Source organism: Impatiens glandulifera, chromosome 6, assembly GCF_907164915.1.
Source record: "Impatiens glandulifera chromosome 6, dImpGla2.1, whole genome shotgun sequence".
NCBI lineage: Eukaryota > Viridiplantae > Streptophyta > Magnoliopsida > Ericales > Balsaminaceae > Impatiens > Impatiens glandulifera.
Genome location: NC_061867.1, coordinates 51269533 through 51291171, shown reverse-complemented (window position 1 = coordinate 51291171; position 21639 = coordinate 51269533). Strand labels below are relative to the sequence as shown.

Below are 21639 nucleotides of genomic sequence, written 5' to 3'. Positions count from 1 at the left end.
AAAAGAGCGAATTCGTAGAAGCATATGCAAGAGATCGAGTTATTTTTCCCTTCTTCAAGGCATGCAAAAAGAACTATAATCCGTCTGCTGACACTGCCAAAACAGATGCGGACGTAATTAATTATCTAAACGGACTATTGGAGGAATACATGTCTACTACCCTTAGATATATAGACGACGGCAAAATCTCCAACTCGGAAGAAACCGACATTCCTACTCCTCGAGTCGATATGAATCACCATGACGAGGACGAGCCTTTGAATTTTGTTGAGGATATGCCTCCTTCTCAAGGCCGAACTCAAACTATAAGCACTGAGCAGTTGCTCGAAGAGGAGGAACGTCTAGTCGAGCAGGAGAAGACTCTCTAAGATGAACATGATATGTTCGATGGTTATGAGGTTCGGGGACCATGCGCTAAGGAATAATTTTCTCTTGCAATAGAGGACTGGGAGCGTATTGGAAAAGGATTGAAAATAACCTCTGCTAACAAAATAGCATCAAGCCTCAACTCCTCCGGGTCTGAGGAAAGCCAGAGAGAAGACGAGCAAAATGAAGGCTTCTCGAAACTCTCATCCTCAGTCGACAAGGGTCCTTCCCCTCCTCATCAAATTAAAAATCCTCAACCGATCGGTTGTGAAATCTCTCCTCTAGAGCAACCGACTCCTGCTCATCCCACCTTAGAACCGATCGGTCAACGAGCTCAAACAGAACCAGAGATGTCACTTGAGGTCAGTTCTCATCATGTTAGACCTGTCTGTTGTGCTCCGATTGGCTATCATATTTCCACTCCATCTCACTTTGAGGAATAGTTTCTTCAATTTGAGAATATTCGACGCATAGTCATGGAGGCTATGGCTCCATGGCATGATACTTTTCAATCTATCAGCTCAAGGTTAGACCAAGAAAGCTCGTCTGCAGCTTTAGACAGCAACCTTGACATAAACAATCCAGAAATGTTTCGAATGAGACAAATTTTTAAACAAGATGTAACCTTTCTTTAACAAATTCCTAAATCTCCAGAACGAAATCAAGTCTTCAATTGAGCCACAAGAAATTTCTTGGCCCCGATATCCTCGGTTTTATATTTCTTATCGAGGGAGATTCATAGTTGTTTAGTCGTCTTTCATTCAAAGTACACATTGGACAATGAATCGACTAGTCCATTCAATATGTAATTTTGGCATAGGAAATCAGAATGTTTCCATGCATCTAACACACTGATGGACTCAACACTACTCTCACCCTCTTGGAGCATAAGAGCATCCTTAATGAGAAATCTAACCAAGTTTAAAGTCGTTAAATAGAACAACATCTTATGTTCCCACCTCTTGAAATCCACACCGGAGAACATTTTCGGTTTTTCATCATGGGTGTTATGCGTATGAATCACAGGAGAACGTGCAATGATATTAGTTTCCTCTTGAACGCTAACATTATTTGGTTTAATAGTCATAACTGAAAATCAATAACACGTAATGAGTAGAAGAAAGTGAATATGTTTAAAGTCTGTTAGAAACTATGCCAATAAACTCAAAACGTGAACAAAAAATTCCAAACCAAGTCCTATACAAAATACAGTTTCCTTAAAACAGATTCGTCCCCTCCGATTGTGCTTCAAGGATTAAACAGACGCCTATTTCCCAGGATACAACGGGATAACCCAGTAATTACTTAACACACAAGTATTACTCAGGCGAACTAAAATATATATATATATGAAAATCAATACATAAGGATCGAAAAACAAAGAGAAGATATGAGATAGAAAGAAAGGGATGTTCTTTCAATTGAGTGTTTTTTATAATGTTTAGACTCACCTATTTATAGGTCTCCAAGAGCTTTTTATTTGTATCCCTTCCACTTTTTCTAGCAATTGTCGATCCATTTAACCCATTAATTCCAATATTGAAGTCATTATTTTTAATTTATGGACGTCATCTCAAGAAGCCACGTCATCATAGACTACCCACAATGAATTTGCCCTAGTCATCAAATTTTAAAAAGTTTGGTAGGAAAAGTAGATAGGACTTAAAATTTCTAACTAGTAATTAATACATTATATTCTACCAAGTTGGAAATAGGCATAAATCAACTGATGTATTTAAATAAATTAAGATGTATTATACAAAGTTGAGAAATATTAATATCAATAAGATCAAAATTGGAAATAATTTAAATTCATTCCTTGGTTTATACCCATTTCTATATTTATTATATAAAAATCTTCCGCTTATATATATTATACTTAAAAAAAATTAATACTAAAATCTTAAGATTCAAATCCCTATCTAACTTAAAGGATTGTTCCAAATCTTTTTTACTATTAAATTAAATGCTATTCGAAATAAAATTTAAAAAATTAATAATTTAATTATTTTTCAATAATAACCCAATAAAATAAACATAATCATCTACATTATGAACATTAATGAGCAGTGGCGGACCCAGAAATGTTTTCTCGGGGGGGCCGAATACATAGTAACGTAGCATTTTTTTGGCGATCAAATAAATGCATTTTTTAATTAAAATTTTACTTGATAATTACATAAAATACTAACAAACACAATTATAAAATACTAATAAGCACAATTACTAAATTATTCTTGTCCATGAGTCAGTACAAAAGAAGACAAATTTATTCTACGAGATTCCATTTGTTGAAAATATTGCAATATTGGCTCATTTTCAATTGTTGAGAAAATATTTTTCTCAACATATACAACTAAACTATCATTCATCCATTCATCTTCCATTCGATTACGCAAATCAGTTTTCACGGTCTTCATTGCAGAAAAAACTCTTTCAACAGATACAGTTGCAACTAGTAAAACTAAAACCAACTCCATCAATCGATAAATCAATGGAAAAACTATATGTTTTTTCTGTTATAACCAATTTCTGAGCAAAAATTTCCAAGTCTTCAATTGAAGAAAATTGAGGATCATCTCGCAAATTAAATAAGTAAGCCCGAAGTTGTTGTTCCAAAAATAAATAATCACTGCCTGTGAAATTTCCAGAATAAAGTTTGGCAAGACGAATGAGTTTACGAATATCAAATTTGGAGAATGAATTTCTGGGATGAAGACATGATATGCAATCAAGTAAGTCTGTATTAACTTCTGAAAAACGATTATTTATTTCTTGCATAATCAAGTCAACAACCTAGCATTAAATAATAAATAATAACTATTAATAGATAATATATAATATATAATAACTATTAATAGATAAGAAATAATATTTATTATACCTGACAAAAGATTTCCACACGATAATGATGAAGATTAGTGATGAGTTCTCCTTTTCCTCTTCGCCTACCATTGCTATCAATTATCATATGCTCATTCATATCAAGTATTGAGATTGAGTGTAATTGACAAAAACTGTTAACTTGGTCCAAAATATCATGCCATCCATCTTCTCTAAATTTTTGTAATTGATTTTTCGAACTCGCAATCAATAACATGGCTTGAACTATATTTTGATCTCCTCTTTGTAGGCAAAGTGATAACTCATTTGTAATTCCCAATAAATTTTTCATCAAATATAACACAAAAACAAATTCATAAAAAACTAACTATATAAAAAATATGAAAATCTAATTTAATATGTTTCAGCCTAATTTTATGAGAATATAAAAAAAAATAAATATTAATAAAAATAAAAATACAAAAATAATATAACTATTTTAACTTGTTTATTAATATTAATTTATATTTTCTTATAAATTTTTAAAATAGTTTAAAATTAAGAAATATAAAAAATTATTATTATTTTAATTTTTATATTTTACCCTCATAAGTAATTTGTATTATTATATTAAAATAAATAAAAAATAATGTATAATTGTTATATAAATATAATTTCAAAATAAATAATATTATTATATAAAATTATATTTTAAAATATGATAAATAAATTTAAGGTGAGGCAAGGTTCGAACACCTGACTTTAGGTTCACTGTTGAGCTACAAAGCCAACTAGACTAAGAGTGGCTTATTAAATATATATATATATAAACAAATTATTGTAAGGTTGGGGGAGGCCCGGGCCCCCCAAGGCCCCCTTTGTAGGTCCGCCACTGTTAATGAGTTCTCTTATAATAAGAATAGATTATAAAAACATTAGTATCAATCATCCTTCAATTTTTTTTTTTTATCTCCTGATCGAATAAGAGAAAAGACAAAGAATATGAAAGATATTAAAATTAATTTTTTTTTTCTTTTTTAATAGTTATTTAATAATTATTATTTTTTAATAACATGTTTGTACACTAATAAAAAAAAAATTAGTTTTTTTGTTAGAACCACAAACCACAAAATGTTTGGTATCACTATTGTTTCAAATTGTTTTATTTATGTCTAAACACAACCCAAATCATATTTAATCTCAATAAACAAATATCAATCATAGATAGAAACCAAGAGACAAAATCATTAGGCCTAACTTCTAATTATCTCACCTTTCCTTTTTTTTCATTTTTTTTCATTTTTTTGTCACTTCTTTTTACTTATATTTTATTGAATTTTTCTTATCACTATCAAGTTTTGATGCCAAATTTTCTGCAATATGTTTTCATTTCTTCAAACGACCTTTCATCTATTCTTTTGTGATAAATTTGTCAATCAACTGTTTATAACGAAATTAAAATATATTTGTTGTTATATAAAAATTGTCCTAAATTTAATCCAATCGATCTCTCTCCTATTACAATTGCATATTTATGTTATTGTGTACTTTGACAAAACAATTCAAATTACCTACAAGTGATTTCTTACAATTTTCCTACTAATCACTCAAAATGATTATTCTATATTGCAATACTAGCATATATATATATATATATATATATATATATATATATATATATATATATATATATATATATATATATATATATTGCTGAAATAATTGTCAAAGTTTATATCTAGTTTTTGAGCTATCTATCTATATATCTAGTGGGCTAAGTCAATTTAATTCTATTAGGCTTTATTTTGAGAAAGAGTGAATTAGCGGGTTTGTAACCATCTATTAATATTTGATAATTAAGTTCATAATTTAAATGTGAAATTTTAACTTTAATTATGATTATATTTGATTTTGATTTATTATTTGAGATATCTTAAAAATAAATTTTAAACCAACATTTTCCATTTTCATTCAATTAAAAAAATGAAAATTAAAGCTTTTTTTTTTCACGTTAGAGGGATGATGAAAATCATGTGAGATAAGCTTCTTCAAATTATATATATATATATATATAAAGAAAATCAAAATTAATCAAAAACATTAAAGTAATTTCTTTTTAAAGTATTTTTAAAAAGCTCTTAATTAAGAGTGCCTCAATTTGTTGAAAATAATTATTATGATCATGTCAACTCGAATAATGTGCCACTTTCATGAAATGAAGGAGACCTAATTAAATCTTGAAAAAAATGATATTAGATCCGTGAGAATTTTAGATGAGCGCAAACAATAATATCTCATTGTAACCACAATGATTGTCGTTAAAGATGTCCATTTATGAATGACACAAATAAATTCATATTGAACTTTTTGGTAGGGGTTATTTGAAAAATAATCAAATATCGCAAAAAAATGTCGGATTACAAATTGTATAGCAACAAGCTCAAACAAGCTTAGTAAAACAAATATCCACAAACCAAACATTATCCCCAAATATATATTATAGACTCAAGATGTTTCCTTTTGCAAACTAAGAAAATATTATTATATATTTAACATGAGATACATATTAAAACAACAAATAATTAATAATATGTAACATAAAAGAATAGTTTAAAAAACTTTGTGAACTTAGTTTAAACTAATTTTACTCTAACTAATTCAAGCACAAATAATTATCATGTTAAAAAATTTCATTCTTAATTTCTATATAATTAGCAAAAACAAATTATCATATTTGGTATGCCTAGCAATTTATTCTAACTTCAAGCACACATGACATTATTGACATTTATGATAGCTCTAGATAAATTTAATTGAGCATTTATTGAATTTATTTTATGTATATGCAGCTCACCTTACTCAAATAAGGAAATCTGCAATTTAAATGTCACACTCAATTGTCATAGACCCTTTATTATTATTATTATTATTATTGACACATCATCATGTGCAGGATTTGAAACTTAATTTAATTCTTATTTTCTATTAATATGCATCATTAATGAACCAAATGGATGTAAACTCAAATGTTTCCTTTTTAATATTGTCTAATTAATTTTTTTATCAACCTCTCTATTACTGTTTTTCAAAATTAAAAACTTATTTTTTCTAACGTAACTCATTTTGTGATATGGTGCCTTGAGCCTTCACATTTTAAGAATGTCATTTAATAGTTTTTTGAAAAACACAAATTATAAGGTACATAATTTTAATTATATGTATTGTTTTCTACCAAATATGTATTTAAAAAATTGGCTAAATCTATATAATTGGTGCTCTACGATAATGTTATTTCGTGTCTAATATTAAAAACAAAATAGTAAACCTTGTACAATGTTTCCTTCTAATATTTTTAATGATTAAAGTTATTTGATCAACTTCAACTTTGATAGTAATTTATCTTAATAAAACTCATTTCATGATATGGTGCTTTACATTTCAAGAATGTCATTTAATTTTTTTTTCCGTACATAAATTACTATTAAAAGTATATATTAAAATATTAAAGAAATTGTTGTCCACCCAATATGTAGTTAAAATTTTGGCCCAATTTGCCTTACTAGTGTTAATGTTATTTTGGTGTCTAATATTAAAAACAAAACAATACATGCTTCTAATATTGTCTAATTAATTTTTTTTTAATTAACCTCTCTACACTTGTCTTTTTAACACAATAATTTTTCTAACAACTAATTTCATTATATGGTGCCTTCATAAGTTCATATTAATTAATTTATAAATATAATTTTTTAACGAGTCAAATGTATGATATTTTTTTTATTACAAATGAATATTTGATGTTATGGTCACTTTTAATTATCAAAACCTTTTAACCTTATAATAGGTTAATTGTACACTTTTTGTTCAAAAGATAAAATAAAATATAAAGTTTTGATTTAAAATATCTTTAATAACTTAACACACATTTTATATTAGTAAACAATTAATTATACTTTTTTTTATCACACATACGAGTACATACGAACAAGATAACGTTCATTTATAAGTTTATATTTCTAAAAAATAACTACAACAATAATTAAGATAAATAACTCTTTATAAAATACTAATTCATTCTCAATGGCACTTTAAGATATAATTTGAGTGTCATTTTACTTATTCCTGTTAATTGACTTCGTTCATGTGTTATTACTTCGTTCTTATATATATATTAATTTGTTGTGACAAGTAAATGGTTTTTAAATTAAATTAAACAAATAATTATTGCAGAAATGTAATACTTACATTTGAATTATTGCACCTATTTTTTCTATAAATGATTCTACATCATTTATGGGGTTAGGTAAATTATGCATCACATGATTTCAATAAAAATGTAAAAAAAACAGGGATATTGACTTGACCTTACACTTAAACTGCTATTTTTTTAGGAAAAAAAAAAAAAAAACCATGTGAAGTAGCCTTCTTCAAATCATATATATTTAATAATTTAAATTAACAAACAAAATATTAAAAGTACTTTCTTGTAAAATATTTTAGAAAAGTATGCTAACCCCTTAATATTTTGTTTAAAAACTCTAAATTAAACTGCGGGACATGGGTTTGTGGTTATACTAATTTCAAATATATATATTATATAATTAATTAATAAACAATGTCATCCAAATCTATTAATTGAACCAAAAAATTACATTTTGTCTAATTTGGAATGAGTCAAATTACATATGAATTTGTCACATATTAAAAACTTTCTCAAAATAGATATTAAGTTGTGATCAGAAATAATTCGTCTTTCTATGGTTTGTTTGCATGTCTATCATCAAGCAAAAATTATTTTTTTGTTGAAGCATTATTTTTTGAATTATTGATCATAAAAACTAATCCATCACCCACCTTAAAATAATAATAATAATAATAATTTGGAATGAAAAATAAATAGACAAGAAGAAAAGGACACCATAAATATAATTTACATTAAAGTGGATACTAGTAGCTAATTTTGGGAGAAGCTTGAATAGACTTAAAAAAATGAAAATAACATTACCAACTTTTTATGTAAATAATTGTACCGCAATGAATTAACGAGATTACCAACTTGAAATTCACGTGAAGAAACTAACATGTTTTATTTTAAATATTAATACGATAAATTAATTTATTGAGTTTTTTTAAATATTATTTTCAGTTTCCTAATTGAGTTGAAAAATAAAAATGAGACGTATAATTAACAAGTATTTAAAAAACTCTTACCATATCATCTATAAGACTATAGTTTCAAACATAATAAAGAAAAATTCACAAACTAATTTAAGTTTATCATTAAGTATATTTTCTTTAATTTTAAATAATATATATAATCTTACACTAAAAGATCAATTTGCTCTATAATGAAGATTTTCAATTTGTTTTTCTTTCGGTCCATTTTTTTGTTTTGTTTTTTACTTGATGAACCGAATTATTTGATCATTGAAAAGATAAGTGATTATGTGATAGTTATTTTTTTTTTTTTTGAAATAATCAATTAAATCATGATCAACAAGCTTTTGCTTTCATCGATTTATACTATGTCCATCTAATTTATTAAACTTTTATTATTCAACCATTTCAAGTTAGAGTTGAAATGTCTTCTCGTGAACAGAAATCACAAATTACAAAGTGACATAGAAATTTGAATTATTTCATCTGCATGTCATATACCTATCATCCTGATCTTTCTTATTGTCTCGTCTTCTTTAGAAAACTATGTACAACTTGACATTATAGAATATACAATAACTACATGCAACTTGCCAAAAACAATCATTTTTATTTTAATAAATCCGTCAAACTAAAAAAAAACAAGAGGTTGTTTCACGTGGGTATTGGAAAAATAATCTTGGTTATTTTTTTGAAAATTAATTTGATTAGTTTATGTTTCAAACATTACAAATTAAAAAATCTTAACATTTTTTTCCAACGTTTTTTTAAAGAGGTTTTACATTAAATCCATTCATTTATCTCCTTCCTTTGAATTAATATATTGCCCCAAGTTCTAGTTTATATTCCTGATTAATCTTATTATTAATAAAAAAAAAATATATATTTTAAAATTAGCTAGTTTCATTGATGAGTGAGGTAATAAATAAACATTTATAAAATTTAATGGCCTTGGTCTAAGATGTCATATAATAAAATCTTACAAAGTATCTCACATGCACGTACGTACCTATCAATGAAACTAATTCAAAATTGGTTGAGATAAATATAAAAAAATTGAACTAATTAAATTAATCAAAGTCATGACATGACCATGGTTAGTTCTGATCATCTAAATATTTATATAACTCTTAAATTATTAAAAGTTAGTAATGTTTAATTATTAATATTTTATAAAAATCAAAATACTTAAATTATAATACTAAAACGTACATTCTAAATAAAAAAAATAAAAATATTTTACATTATATCCTTAAAAAAAAAAAAAAAAAAAGAAAAAAAAGACCACCCAGCCTGCCTATAAATAATGAATAAGGATTGAAATTCCAACAGTATCGGATCATTTTATGAAGAAAGCCGGCCAAGATTTAATACAAATTAAAATGGTTGGATTGTCCACGAAGAAGAAGAAGAAGAGATGTTTTTGTGCAATATATATTTGTTTTGTTTGTATCATAGTCATATATATATATATATATATATATATATATATATAGTTAGACACATCTTACTTTACTATATACCAAATATATTTAAATACATTATTAATACAGCCAAACTCCATTTCTCAATATTGATGTTAATTAGGATATTTTGTGTAATTAATGTAAGGTTTTATTTTTGCAATTATTTAATTAATTAATGCCTTTCCAATTAGATCATCATGGTCCGCGATATTGTCGACTTTCCAGCTTAATTAGTTTTACAAAATAAAAGATTTATAAGTACAAAATACTTAGTAACCAATATTAATTGATGTTTTACACACATATATATATATACATGTAAATTTGTAATTCATAACAAATTAACCCGTGTGATGGACCCATGGCATGGGAGAAATTGAAATTTCACTGAAAATAAATCCGTTCATTCATGGATGTCAAAAATATTATTCTTTTTCCTATATATAATTATTGATTGATGCATGGCAGGTCACCAAGCTGATCAGATTTTTAATTCTTCCTATTTAATATTAGAATTTTATTTCTCTTAATTGTTAATTTTTGTTTGAATTAAAAATAGGAAAAAAAATTGAATTATCTAGTAAAATTATTAAAATTATAAAATACAAAATTAATTTTAAAAATATATTAATATTTAAGTTTATAAATTTTATTTGTTAGAAGATTTTGTTAATAGTTACTCTTCCTATATATTCTACATATATTTCCACCATAATTTTTTTTTTTAAAACTATTGTTAACTCAAATTAAATATTCTATTGTCCACTCCATCCACAAACATATTTACATTATCATCAAAAGCCTATTGTATCCCCACAAAAAAATCTTTCTAAAATAAAAAATAAAAAATTGAGATTCGAGAAATTTGAAACTCAATTTGCGTGTCGAAAATCTTTTAATAAAATATTATCTAAAAATTTATAAAAAAATGTATATTTTAATTAATCATAACAATAATTAATTTTTATGATCCATTTTAAATAATATTTAAATTTAAAATAATCAAATCATAATTTGACTTATAAGAAATCCATATTTTAAATTAATTAAAAATATAATTAATTCAGAAGATTGTTTATTTGGTGAAAGAGTCGTCAATTAATTTTAATTTTAAATCAATAAAATGTTTGTATACGTATATAAACGTAATTTTACTAGAGATTCGATTAGAGTTCGATGTTTGGTGATACTCGGGAAAAGACTTTCGTACTATATCTTCTGTACCGTTAAAAAACGGTCTATATTTTACAAAAAAATGTCTAAACTTTTTGAAAAGTTGGTTTTATTACACTTTATTTAACCAATTATTTTTCAAGTTCTGAACATGCACATGTTTTTCTTACATTTAAAATTTTAGAATAATATTTAAATGCTAATACATGCAATTGATGTCGAATATTATGGTGGAAACTGAAAAAATATATTCAAATAGGCCCTTATCAAAATATTTTAATGAAAATATTCTAAAACTATTTTGAAATTGTTTTCAATTTTTTTGAATTTTTAAAAAATGGGTTGTGGCTTATAATTGAAAAAACAATTTTTAAAATTAAAATCTCAAACAAACAGGTCCTAAGATCAATCTCCTCGGTCGCGGGTGCCCATCTTTGGTCGCGGGCTAAAACTTTCTCGGTCGGACGCTGAACTCTCGGTCGGATGTGAAAGATCCTTAGTCGAGGCTAGGATTCCTTAGTCGGGTGGAGGGAGTTCTCGGTCACACGCTGATCCATCGGTCAGATACGGAAGATCCTCAATCGGGGTGTAGGGGAGGGTTCAATTTTCTCATTCGGAAATCGAACCCGGCTGATTTCCTCGGTCGAATGCCAATATCACCAATTACAAGTTTGGTGATTTCGATTGAAGCCTTCGTTCTTCGATCTGAAGTGATGGAGAGTTTCGTCTAACCTCAAGGATCATTTATAACATCATCCCGGTGCATCATTCGATAGGGATGATGTCCCATGTAATTCAAATAGTTTTTGACAATAATCGAGATTTTGATGATTTTATTGGTTATATAGAGTTTACCAACAACTTCCTTATACATGTTATTATAAAATAAAACCAAAACATGATCACTAACTGTTCGTTTTAACCAACTCAAGAACTAATTTTTTTTTATAAAAAAATGGTTTTTGATCAAACATGATCGGAATTGATATGAACATACTCGTAACACCCCTAGAAATGTGTTAGGAAGGTTTTGCGTCACTATTCTTGAGTTAGAAACCAGATTTTGAAAAATTTTAAAATAATGTTTGGGTATTTTTGATTTGGATCGATTGATTCAAATTAATTTATATAGAAAGCTTGCAAATGATTTCAGAATCGTTTTCTAATAAAAAATTAAATAATCAAGAAGTATACACAACTAGTCGAACTGAAATATAAAAATTTCAATTTGAATTCATAATTTGAATTACAACATGAATGGAAGCTTATAGTGAGTTGAAAAACATTCTTGAACTCTTTCAGAAACTTTGTGATTACCCATAACCGAGCCTTAAGCTTTACACAAGATTTCAAAATTTTCAATAAAAGCTTGAAAATTTTAATGGAGGATTTTGTGTGAAGTGGATTGAGGGATTATTATTATGATCCTTGAGTTCGTCTTGGCCGAGGGAAGCTATTTATAGCCAGCCATATTGGTTGATCAATCAAGTGGATCGAATTTCAGACAAAAGGCCATTAATGAATTTTGTTTGTTCTTCATCTAGTTGATTGTTCTAGGGCATGATTACTGATCATTTCAGGTTTCGAATCATCGAATATTATGGACTAACGCCGAAGTTCTATCTTTGAAAAATCAAAGAATCTGGTGGATCATCATTTCGTTCGTTGTGAGGAAGAACACAAACTAAAGATGAAAACAACGTTGTTTGCACCTTTCGCGTTTGAGCATCGACGTCGTTTTTGTCCTAAGCGCGGACACTTGGGCATATGTTCGCGTTAGTTGACATACTAATGTGCGACAGTGCTTTCCTTTCATTGCAGCGGGCAATGCGGCTGGTTGTGGTGTGTTGGATGAGATTTCAGCGCTCATCCAATGACCATACGACCTACTGCATTTGTTTTCTTTATTTCCGGTTGTACTAGATCACAACCTCTTTTCAACTTTGGAGCTTGTTTGAAATTATTTTTTTTTCAATTAATTTTGGCTCCATTTTTAACCTACAAAATACACAAAAAAAATTAAAAAGTATGTAAGCATTAAACATTTACACTCCAATTTATAATATTAAAATAATTATTTTTAAATAAATAAGATCAAAATAATTAATCCCATTGCCAAAAATTTATTTGAAACAATTAATTAAGAATAATTAATGTGTTAATTAATCAAATTAATTAAGAGTTAAGGCCAAAAATAAAAATAAAATTATTTGGATAGATGTTGTACACATCTCATATTAAAATAATTTTAAAAAAATTAAAAGAAAAAATAAGTAATTTTGATGAATTGTTGTATCCATTTTATTTAAAAGAATTATTTATTTAAATCCTAAAAATATAAAAAAAAAAACAAATTGGTAAAATATTTCTTATATTTATTTTAATATTTTGTGTATTTAAAAAGATCAATTTAAATTCAAAAAGGTGAAAGAAAAATTAATTTCAAACCAACCTTTAAAGTTTTAAAATATAAATAAATTCATAATCGGGTGTAGCCGAAAACAAATGAATTTAATAAATTAAATAAAAATAAATTTATAATATAAATAAAACTACTATATTATCTAATATATCATTTAAATTTTAAGTAGTTCAAATAATTATACTAAAAAAATAAAGTTGAATATATTTAAATAAAAAATATGAATTAAATTATAAATATCTCATCTAAATTAAATATTTATTAAAAAAAATTGATTTAATTTTTTTTGGTATAAACTAACTCTAAATCTATTAAAGAAATTATTTCATTTCATTTTTTTTATTAATTATATTAAATAAAAAAATTAAAATATAAATAAAACTATTACCTAATATATTATATAATATTACATTTAAAATTTAATAATAGTGATTTATAAAATTAGTATTAATTTAAAGTTTTATTTCTTTATTAATAAAGATTAATATTAATATATTAATATGTATGACAGAAATAAGATAACCCAGGGAGACCCACTATTTCTTAACTAAGATATCATTGGAAAGCGGTTTACTGCAAAGCTTTATACCAGTTTTCACTCTCACGTTCATTATGTAAAGGTTTTATAACTTTTGCTGATCTGATCCCATGAATAGTTTTTTTAATATTTATTTTATTATATTTAAGAATTTATTTTAATATAAATTAAAAATTTTCATTTAAAAAAATAATAGTATTAATATATATGTATATAATATTAATTAATATCTACTGTTAGATAAATTTGTTAGATAAATATTACCGATCAATAAGAACTTAACTCAACAAACTTATTGTGCAGGAACGGTCAAGATATCTATCCGGTCAATAAATCAAGCCGGCTAGAAGAAGCAAATGACATCTAAAACCTGAAGCTATCTAGTTGAACTGAACAACCGGTAAACATAAAGTGAAACATACAATCCAAATCCAACGAAAAGATTATTTAGAGAAAGAAGTCAAGGATATCAAATTGAGAACAGTTTACAAATTGGTGCAAATAAACACTTTGAGTATATGCAGAAGATTACATCAAAGGATCAGACTGTGACATTGCCATATTCATATCATCTGTAGGCTGCAAAAGATTGCCTGAAGAAAAGTTACCATTTTGGTATAAGTCAAAAGAGCAACTTCCCAGGTGCAGACAACTGACCAACCGACAATTGCTATAATCAAGCAAAGACAAATGAAGCCGGTCTGATTCATGTCTTGGAAACCAAAACCACATTTAATGCTATGCTAGCTGATCCTCTGCTCAACCAATCAGATTCAAGGATTGCCCTGAAGGTATCCGTTGAAGAAATGTGACCGTTGGCACATTTCACATATAAAAGGAGAAGCTGAATAACAAGAAGATATAGACACACATACAGAAGAGTTGTGAGCGAACAAACTACAAAATTACAAAGTGATCAAAATCCCTTATCTCTCTAAAAGATTCAAAGCTTAAGTGTGCATTTGTAAAGTGTATTACAATCTCTGTGAGAGTTGTAAAGAGTGATTATCGAGCAGTAAATAAGACTCGATTGTGTATTGTGTGTGAGTATTCCTTAGTGAATATCCTTCTCGTTGTTTGAGAAGAAGGTGTGACATAAGAGTTTTATCTCCGAACATCCATAAAAACCTGTGTCCTGTGTTCTATTTTCTGTCGGCTCTATTCTAACCGACTCATATCATCCTAACTGCCTCACTAACCTTCAAACCGATATTCTCCAAATCTCATCTCTATCCATCTTGTGTGTTGCTTCAATCTGAAACAAACCACTTCCGTACTTGAACTCGGTTCAAGGGTTTGTGATAGCTTGTGTAGTATTGAAACCGGTGTTAATTCCTAACCGAATTAGTGCCAACCGTTGAGTGTTGTCAGAGATTATCCTTTAGCCGGACCCTGGTCCACCATCGTCGATCTAGATCCTAACATATACTAGTAAGAAAATTTAAAAAACTTTATTTTTATCTAATTCCATAAAAAAAAAGGATTTTGTTTTTTTAATAAAGTTCAGATAAATTTTAAATAACTTTTTCCTCAAACGAGCTAAGTAGAATCACTTACAAAATAATAATATTTATCATTTTTTTTGTTTGCAATATTTTTTTAATAAAAAATAAAATTACCATATATAATTTTCTAAATTTTATGTCCTTTCTACCTTTAATCTTTTTGGGATTATTATTAAAGTTCTGGTTCGGATCATTTTAATAACCTAGAATGGAAAATAAATAATGATTTTAGGAAGATGAGAATATTTTTGATAAGATGACTTAAAAAGTATAAATATATAATAATAAAATAAAAAATATTAATTTAAATATAAAGTATTTTAGTATTTTGGAAAATGGTACAATTAATGATAGAAGTAGTGAAATAATATTTGAGTGGTTTGAATAACTCAAAACGAACAAGGCTTTAGATTTTATGTTTCAAGGTTTAATTTAATATCGTTACCAAAGCCGGCTAGCTAACAGTGTTAAACGAAATTTCAAACTTTAAAATAGTCCTTATATCTTTTGTTAACGTGGATAATCTCATTAAAAAAAATTAGATAGATATAAGTAGTACATGGTATGAGTAGGTTATGAATTAATTAGGTTTTGAATTAATTAGGTTTACATTTATTGGAAGTTAGATAGGTAGGAATGTAGGATATGATGAGTAGGTAAGTACGTAGGTCTCTATTTAAAAAAAAGTACGTGTAGGATGACAAGAACATGAGTAAATTAAGTTAAATGTTGCTGGAAACACATTTTCAATCAAAGTATCTTCACCATGCTTTAAACATTTGTATTGGATCTATATATTAGTACGTTGTTCCAATAAAAGAGCATATATAACATGTATTCATCAGATCAACAATGTCATATGAATCTACTGTTAATTATTTAGTTATACAAAGAAACAACATGAAATTTCCCAATTTTATGTTTAATTAGCATCAAGTATATATACTAAGAGATTTAATTAAGGCCGTGTAGGACTTTCACGCTAAGGTATTTATGTATAGTGTAGGTTATTAATTACATGAGAAAATGATTATGTGTTATAAATTGATCATATGATTGATGAAGTTGATTACAGATATTGATAATTAACATTTTAATCTCTTTTGTTTTGTTGATGTCTATCGTTATTTATGATGTTAATTTGTTCTGAACTTGGCCTATATATATAGAACAATGACTATATATATGATCACTGATTTGCGGGTATGGGTATCAACTAAACCTTTGTAAAATTCAAATAAAATTTTCAAAAATCATTAAAATATATAGAAAACCCTCATAAATGTCAATTTGAAAAAGAGACAAGTCATCAAACAGATTGATATACGAAACAAACATAGTGTTAGTGCACTTTTCCAATGTAACCAAACTATATATGAACCATTAATCTTTGAATCACGCTGCTCATGCCTCACTTCTTCGCAACTAATAAAATGTAATAGCAACTCTAACCTTAAACTATTTATCTCGATATGATCACTGAACGGCGTCTATGAATTATATGTACGAACCAAATAAAATAAATTATTCAAAAATCATTAAAATGTTGAGGGTGTATCAACAATTAATTGATAATCCTGCTCCCCCTCAACATAAAAACATCAACACATTGTTTTTGGATAATTCTGGCTTTAGTATATTGACACAATTATCAAATCTTTTATTATCAAGTAAGGTACAAATCATCAATAATTGATAATTTAAATAATTGATGATCGATACAAGATAATGGGACTTCTCACCCTATGAGTACCATCAAACCAAATTAAAGAACAAGAGATGTGATCTTGGTTCAACCATTGCCCATTAACGGTTACAGTAAATGGTTTTCTTTGTTTCAGATGGACAAAAGAGAGCACATTTGGCTCCACACTGACATAGACTGTGTTATCTCCTCCACTAATCTCTGCATGATATGTAGAGTTAGCATGTCCAACGTTTGTTACGATTCTTGAGAATTGAATAGTGAAAAATGAATTCTCATGGATTGAAGCTGTCATTGCAGGGTAATTGAGATCTTTTGCATATGTTCTAATTATCCGTTTTGGACATTTCTTTTTTCCTTTTAAAATATTCTTCAACTTGTCTCCTTCCGAGCCTAAACTACAAAACATTTTAAAATAATCGTCAATAAATGTCTCGTACACGAGTCCAGGATATGCAGCCTTCACTGGATCAATATGTCCTGATCCGTGCCCGAGTTCAGCATTTAAATTGTACTCTCCATTCATATTACGAGCTACATGAAAGTCATGAATCAATTCAATCTCATGATTCATGAAAATTTTAAGTAATGAATTATTATAATTCAATTATCGTACCAGAAGTCATAAGAGATGATTTAATAGCAGAAGCTGACCAATCAGGATGTTTTGATTTCACATAAGCAACTGCACCAGCAACATGAGGACACGCCATGGAAGTTCCGGACAAGAAGGAGTAATTGCTATAGAGACTATGAAAGTTTTTAATTGGAGATGCATAAAAAAACTTGGGAGGATATGCAGCTAAGATATTTATTCCCGGTGCAGTTATATCAGGCTACTCGTACATACCATGCATGCATGCATAGAAAACAACAAAAGAATAACGTCTAACATTAGATTAGATTAGATTAGATTTAGTTGTATCATAAGTAATTAATCAAAAGATCGACAATTGAACTACGTACAAAAAGCATGCATTGTGTTGATAATTAAGGGACCAAAGCAATACTACAAATCTGTCAATTACTATAGTCTATAAATATACCTTAAAAATTTGGGGAAGAATTGTATTTGGCCCTCTGCTGGATAAAGAAGCTAGGATGGGAATATGATTCTTTATAATATCACTCTTTGTTATGCGTGCTGAGTGCAATACTTTAGACTTGAGGTAAGATGATTCAATATAACGAAAATCGGATTCATTAAGAATCGCGGTAGGTATAGAAACGATAATAGCTTCATCTTCTGATTGCTGATCTTGTCGAAAAATGACCCCGCTGGCACCAGCAAATCCAGCTGTTGTGATAACATCTGGCTGTAGAGAGTCACATACTAAAATCTTTCCCTTTACCAAATGAGGATCTACACAATTAACATTACATTGCCTGCATGTGAATGAAATGTAATTAGAATATATATTGATTCAATTAATTAATTAATTAAGCAAATTAATCATGTGCAAGGATTTTAATTAATTAATGTACCTTGCAAAGGATTCATTACAATGGTTGGAGACACTTTTTCCATACACCAACCTTATGCTATGGTTACTTTCATCAAAAGAATTCACGGAAGTACTCTATTATTGCATGCAAAATCACATTTACATATTATTATATATTAATCAAATAACTTAAACTACATTATTAATAATACTTACTATCAGTGATCGGCCATTTCCAAGGATAAGTTTATTTAAAATTTTTCTATCTGCACTAGCTGCCACTGTGAAAATCCATGGTGCGTTTCCATTTGACCATCCCAAACCATGTATTCCATTATTTCCGGCAGCATTTACGGTCAAAATGTCGTTTTGTATAGCGTGAAACGAGCCGATGGCAATAACATCGTCACTCATATTTTTTATGGTATCGTAAGAAATTGAGATGGTGATAATGTCGACGTTGTCTGCAATTGCATCATCAAATCCAGCTAATACATTATGATCATCACAAAGTAAATTACTGCACACGGTGTATGTAGCAATTCTAGCCGACTCAACACCTCCTCTAGCAGTTCCATTTGCTATACCAAAAAAACTAACATTTTTCACTGGATTTCCAGCCACAATAGAAGCTGTGTGTGTCCCATGATCATCAGTACAATTTGAAGATTCTATCGGGCTATAATATCTCGCTCCAATTAGTTTCCTATATATATATATATATAGAATACTTAATTAGATGAAAAATTCATAATAATTAATTAATTAATTAGAAAAAAGAACCATGCATGCATTACTTGTTGCAAATGAAATTTTTGCCTCCATTACAAACACCTTTCCATTTTTTTGGAATATGGGATAAACCGTAATCAGAAAAACTTTCTGACTCAAATAGCACTCCACTATCCAGGTGCCCAATTATGATGTTACTTTCCAGAGTTGGATTGCGATGATGATATTGTTTGTAAGGAAATCCCATGTAATCCCAAGATCTCGTAGTTTGAGTTCTCAATTGATTACTTTTAAAAATAGAAACAACTCCTTCAAATCCTATATATATAGTTGCAATGAATTATAACATGTTCTTAAGTATTTGTTTATAAGTAAAAAAAGATTTTTGGGAATATAAATCCTTACTTTTCAACTTTAATACTTCTCTTTCCGTTAGATTAACAACAAAACCATTAAAACTTCTCGTATAACTTCTCACCAATATTTTTTCCACCATCCTAATCATAGATATAAACATAAAGTGAGTAACTTTCATAATAAAACTTTAGTAAACAAATTAATCTCAAATATGTTTAATTAATATGACGTTTCTTAGGTTTATATTTGAATTGTTTTTCTTAATATTTATTTTTGTTCATATTCAAAGTTACTAGATGAAAATTTATTTTATTTAAAAGTTCTTATAGAAAAACTATAATATAGACGGCTAATTATGGAACAAAGCCCAATTCATTATCTATGAAAACAAATCTAAATTTCTTTAGAAGATAAAATAATATAAAAGTTTTTCATAACAACACCATACAATATGTCAATATCTCTCTTAATCTTATAAAAAAAATAACAAAAGAAAAATAAAACATAAATGAAAATAAAAATTAACCACAAACTTATTGTTATGGCCTAAAGCTTGGAGCATATCCATGTGATGGAGTCGAGCTAAATATTCTCCTTCAGGAAGACTACCCATATAAACGATGTGTACCTACAAAGTAACATAATTTTTTTTTTTATCATTATATATGTATATATATATATATATATAATTAGTTTTAGGATAGTTACCTTTCTTTCTTCATCTATTGATTCAGAGGACAACCCAATGACTGAAGCTATGTAAATGACCTGCAAGACAATGTAAAACAAATGCACAAAACGAGTTTTTGACATTATAGAACTATATCAGCTTCCTATTCGTTAGGATCCAATTATATATATATATAATTGCATTAACCCATTTAATTAAGAAAAAACAACTTATACAGTTGTATATAAAAACATTAAAAGTATTTTAATTCACTTGATTACAAAATTATTTTAAAAATCTTTGCTTTTTATTACTCATTTCCAAATATTACCGTACATTTATTTTTAATTGATATAATTATATCAATGATTTGGAAAGATATAAATTAATAATGGCTAATTACTGATTTGAAAAGATTTTATGTAATTTCCACATTTAAAACTTTTCCAATTTTGTAAGAAAGCAAATTAGGTAATTAAATTAAAACATTATTTTTAAAGATTTTGATAATACCTGACTGCCTTTATAATCTATTAGGTAAAATAATTAATTTCATTCAAATTTTAATAATATGGGGACTGTTGTAATCAAATTACGATTTGATTTTTTATAAAATTCGGTTTAAATTAATTAAACATAATTAATTTTAAAAAATATTATTTATTTGAAAACATAATCGCCAATTGATTTTTTTTTAGAAAAATGGTGCACGTATACAAACATGTTTTACACTCTAAGTTTCGTTTTGTTTCAAAATTTGGTAATACTTGAGAAAGGACTTTTGCACTATGTCATCCGTACTCGTTTTAAAAACAATCTCTACCTATAAATTTGGTTTTTGAAAATTTGTTGTATAACGTTTGAGTTTTAACCAATTATTCTACCGATCCTAGTTCATACTTCTAGGTTTTAACATTATTTGAAATATTGAAACAACAATATTGAAATGATGGTATTTGTTGCTGATGATTACTAGGGAGGGGTATACCTGAAAAACATTAGTCATTTTAAGGGTGTTAGGGTTTAGAAATAAAAGTCAAATGAACATTGGGAAAAACATTTGTTGGGAAAATATCCCAAAAATATTTTGAAGTCATTTTCTGATCTCTCGGGATTTTTAGAAAATGAGCTGGTTTCCCAAAATTACAAAAATAATTTTGGATTTTAAAAAGTGAAACCAAACATGCTTTAGGACCGGAGTCCTAGGCTTTGGGTCCGATTTTATCGGTCGGAGTCCGGAGACCCTTGGTTTGGGCTCGGGATCATCAGTCTAGGTACCG

The 21639-nt window shown here is 27.5% G+C and overlaps 1 protein-coding gene across 1 annotated transcript; it reads right to left on the bottom strand.

Moving 5' to 3' along the window:
* Window positions 1-1123: 1123 nt before the first annotated feature.
* LOC124943810 (subtilisin-like protease SBT4.3) lies at window positions 1124-19579 on the bottom strand. Its single transcript, XM_047484282.1, has 7 exons — window positions 19435-19579; window positions 18817-19232; window positions 18641-18735; window positions 18202-18541; window positions 17772-17991; window positions 17204-17689; window positions 1124-1455 (listed from the first exon to the last, which is right to left on the bottom strand). The coding sequence occupies exons 1-7, from the start codon at window positions 19577-19579 to the stop codon at window positions 1124-1126; spliced, it is 2034 nt and encodes a 677-aa protein (XP_047340238.1).
* Between the last annotated feature and the right edge of the window lie 2060 nt (window positions 19580-21639).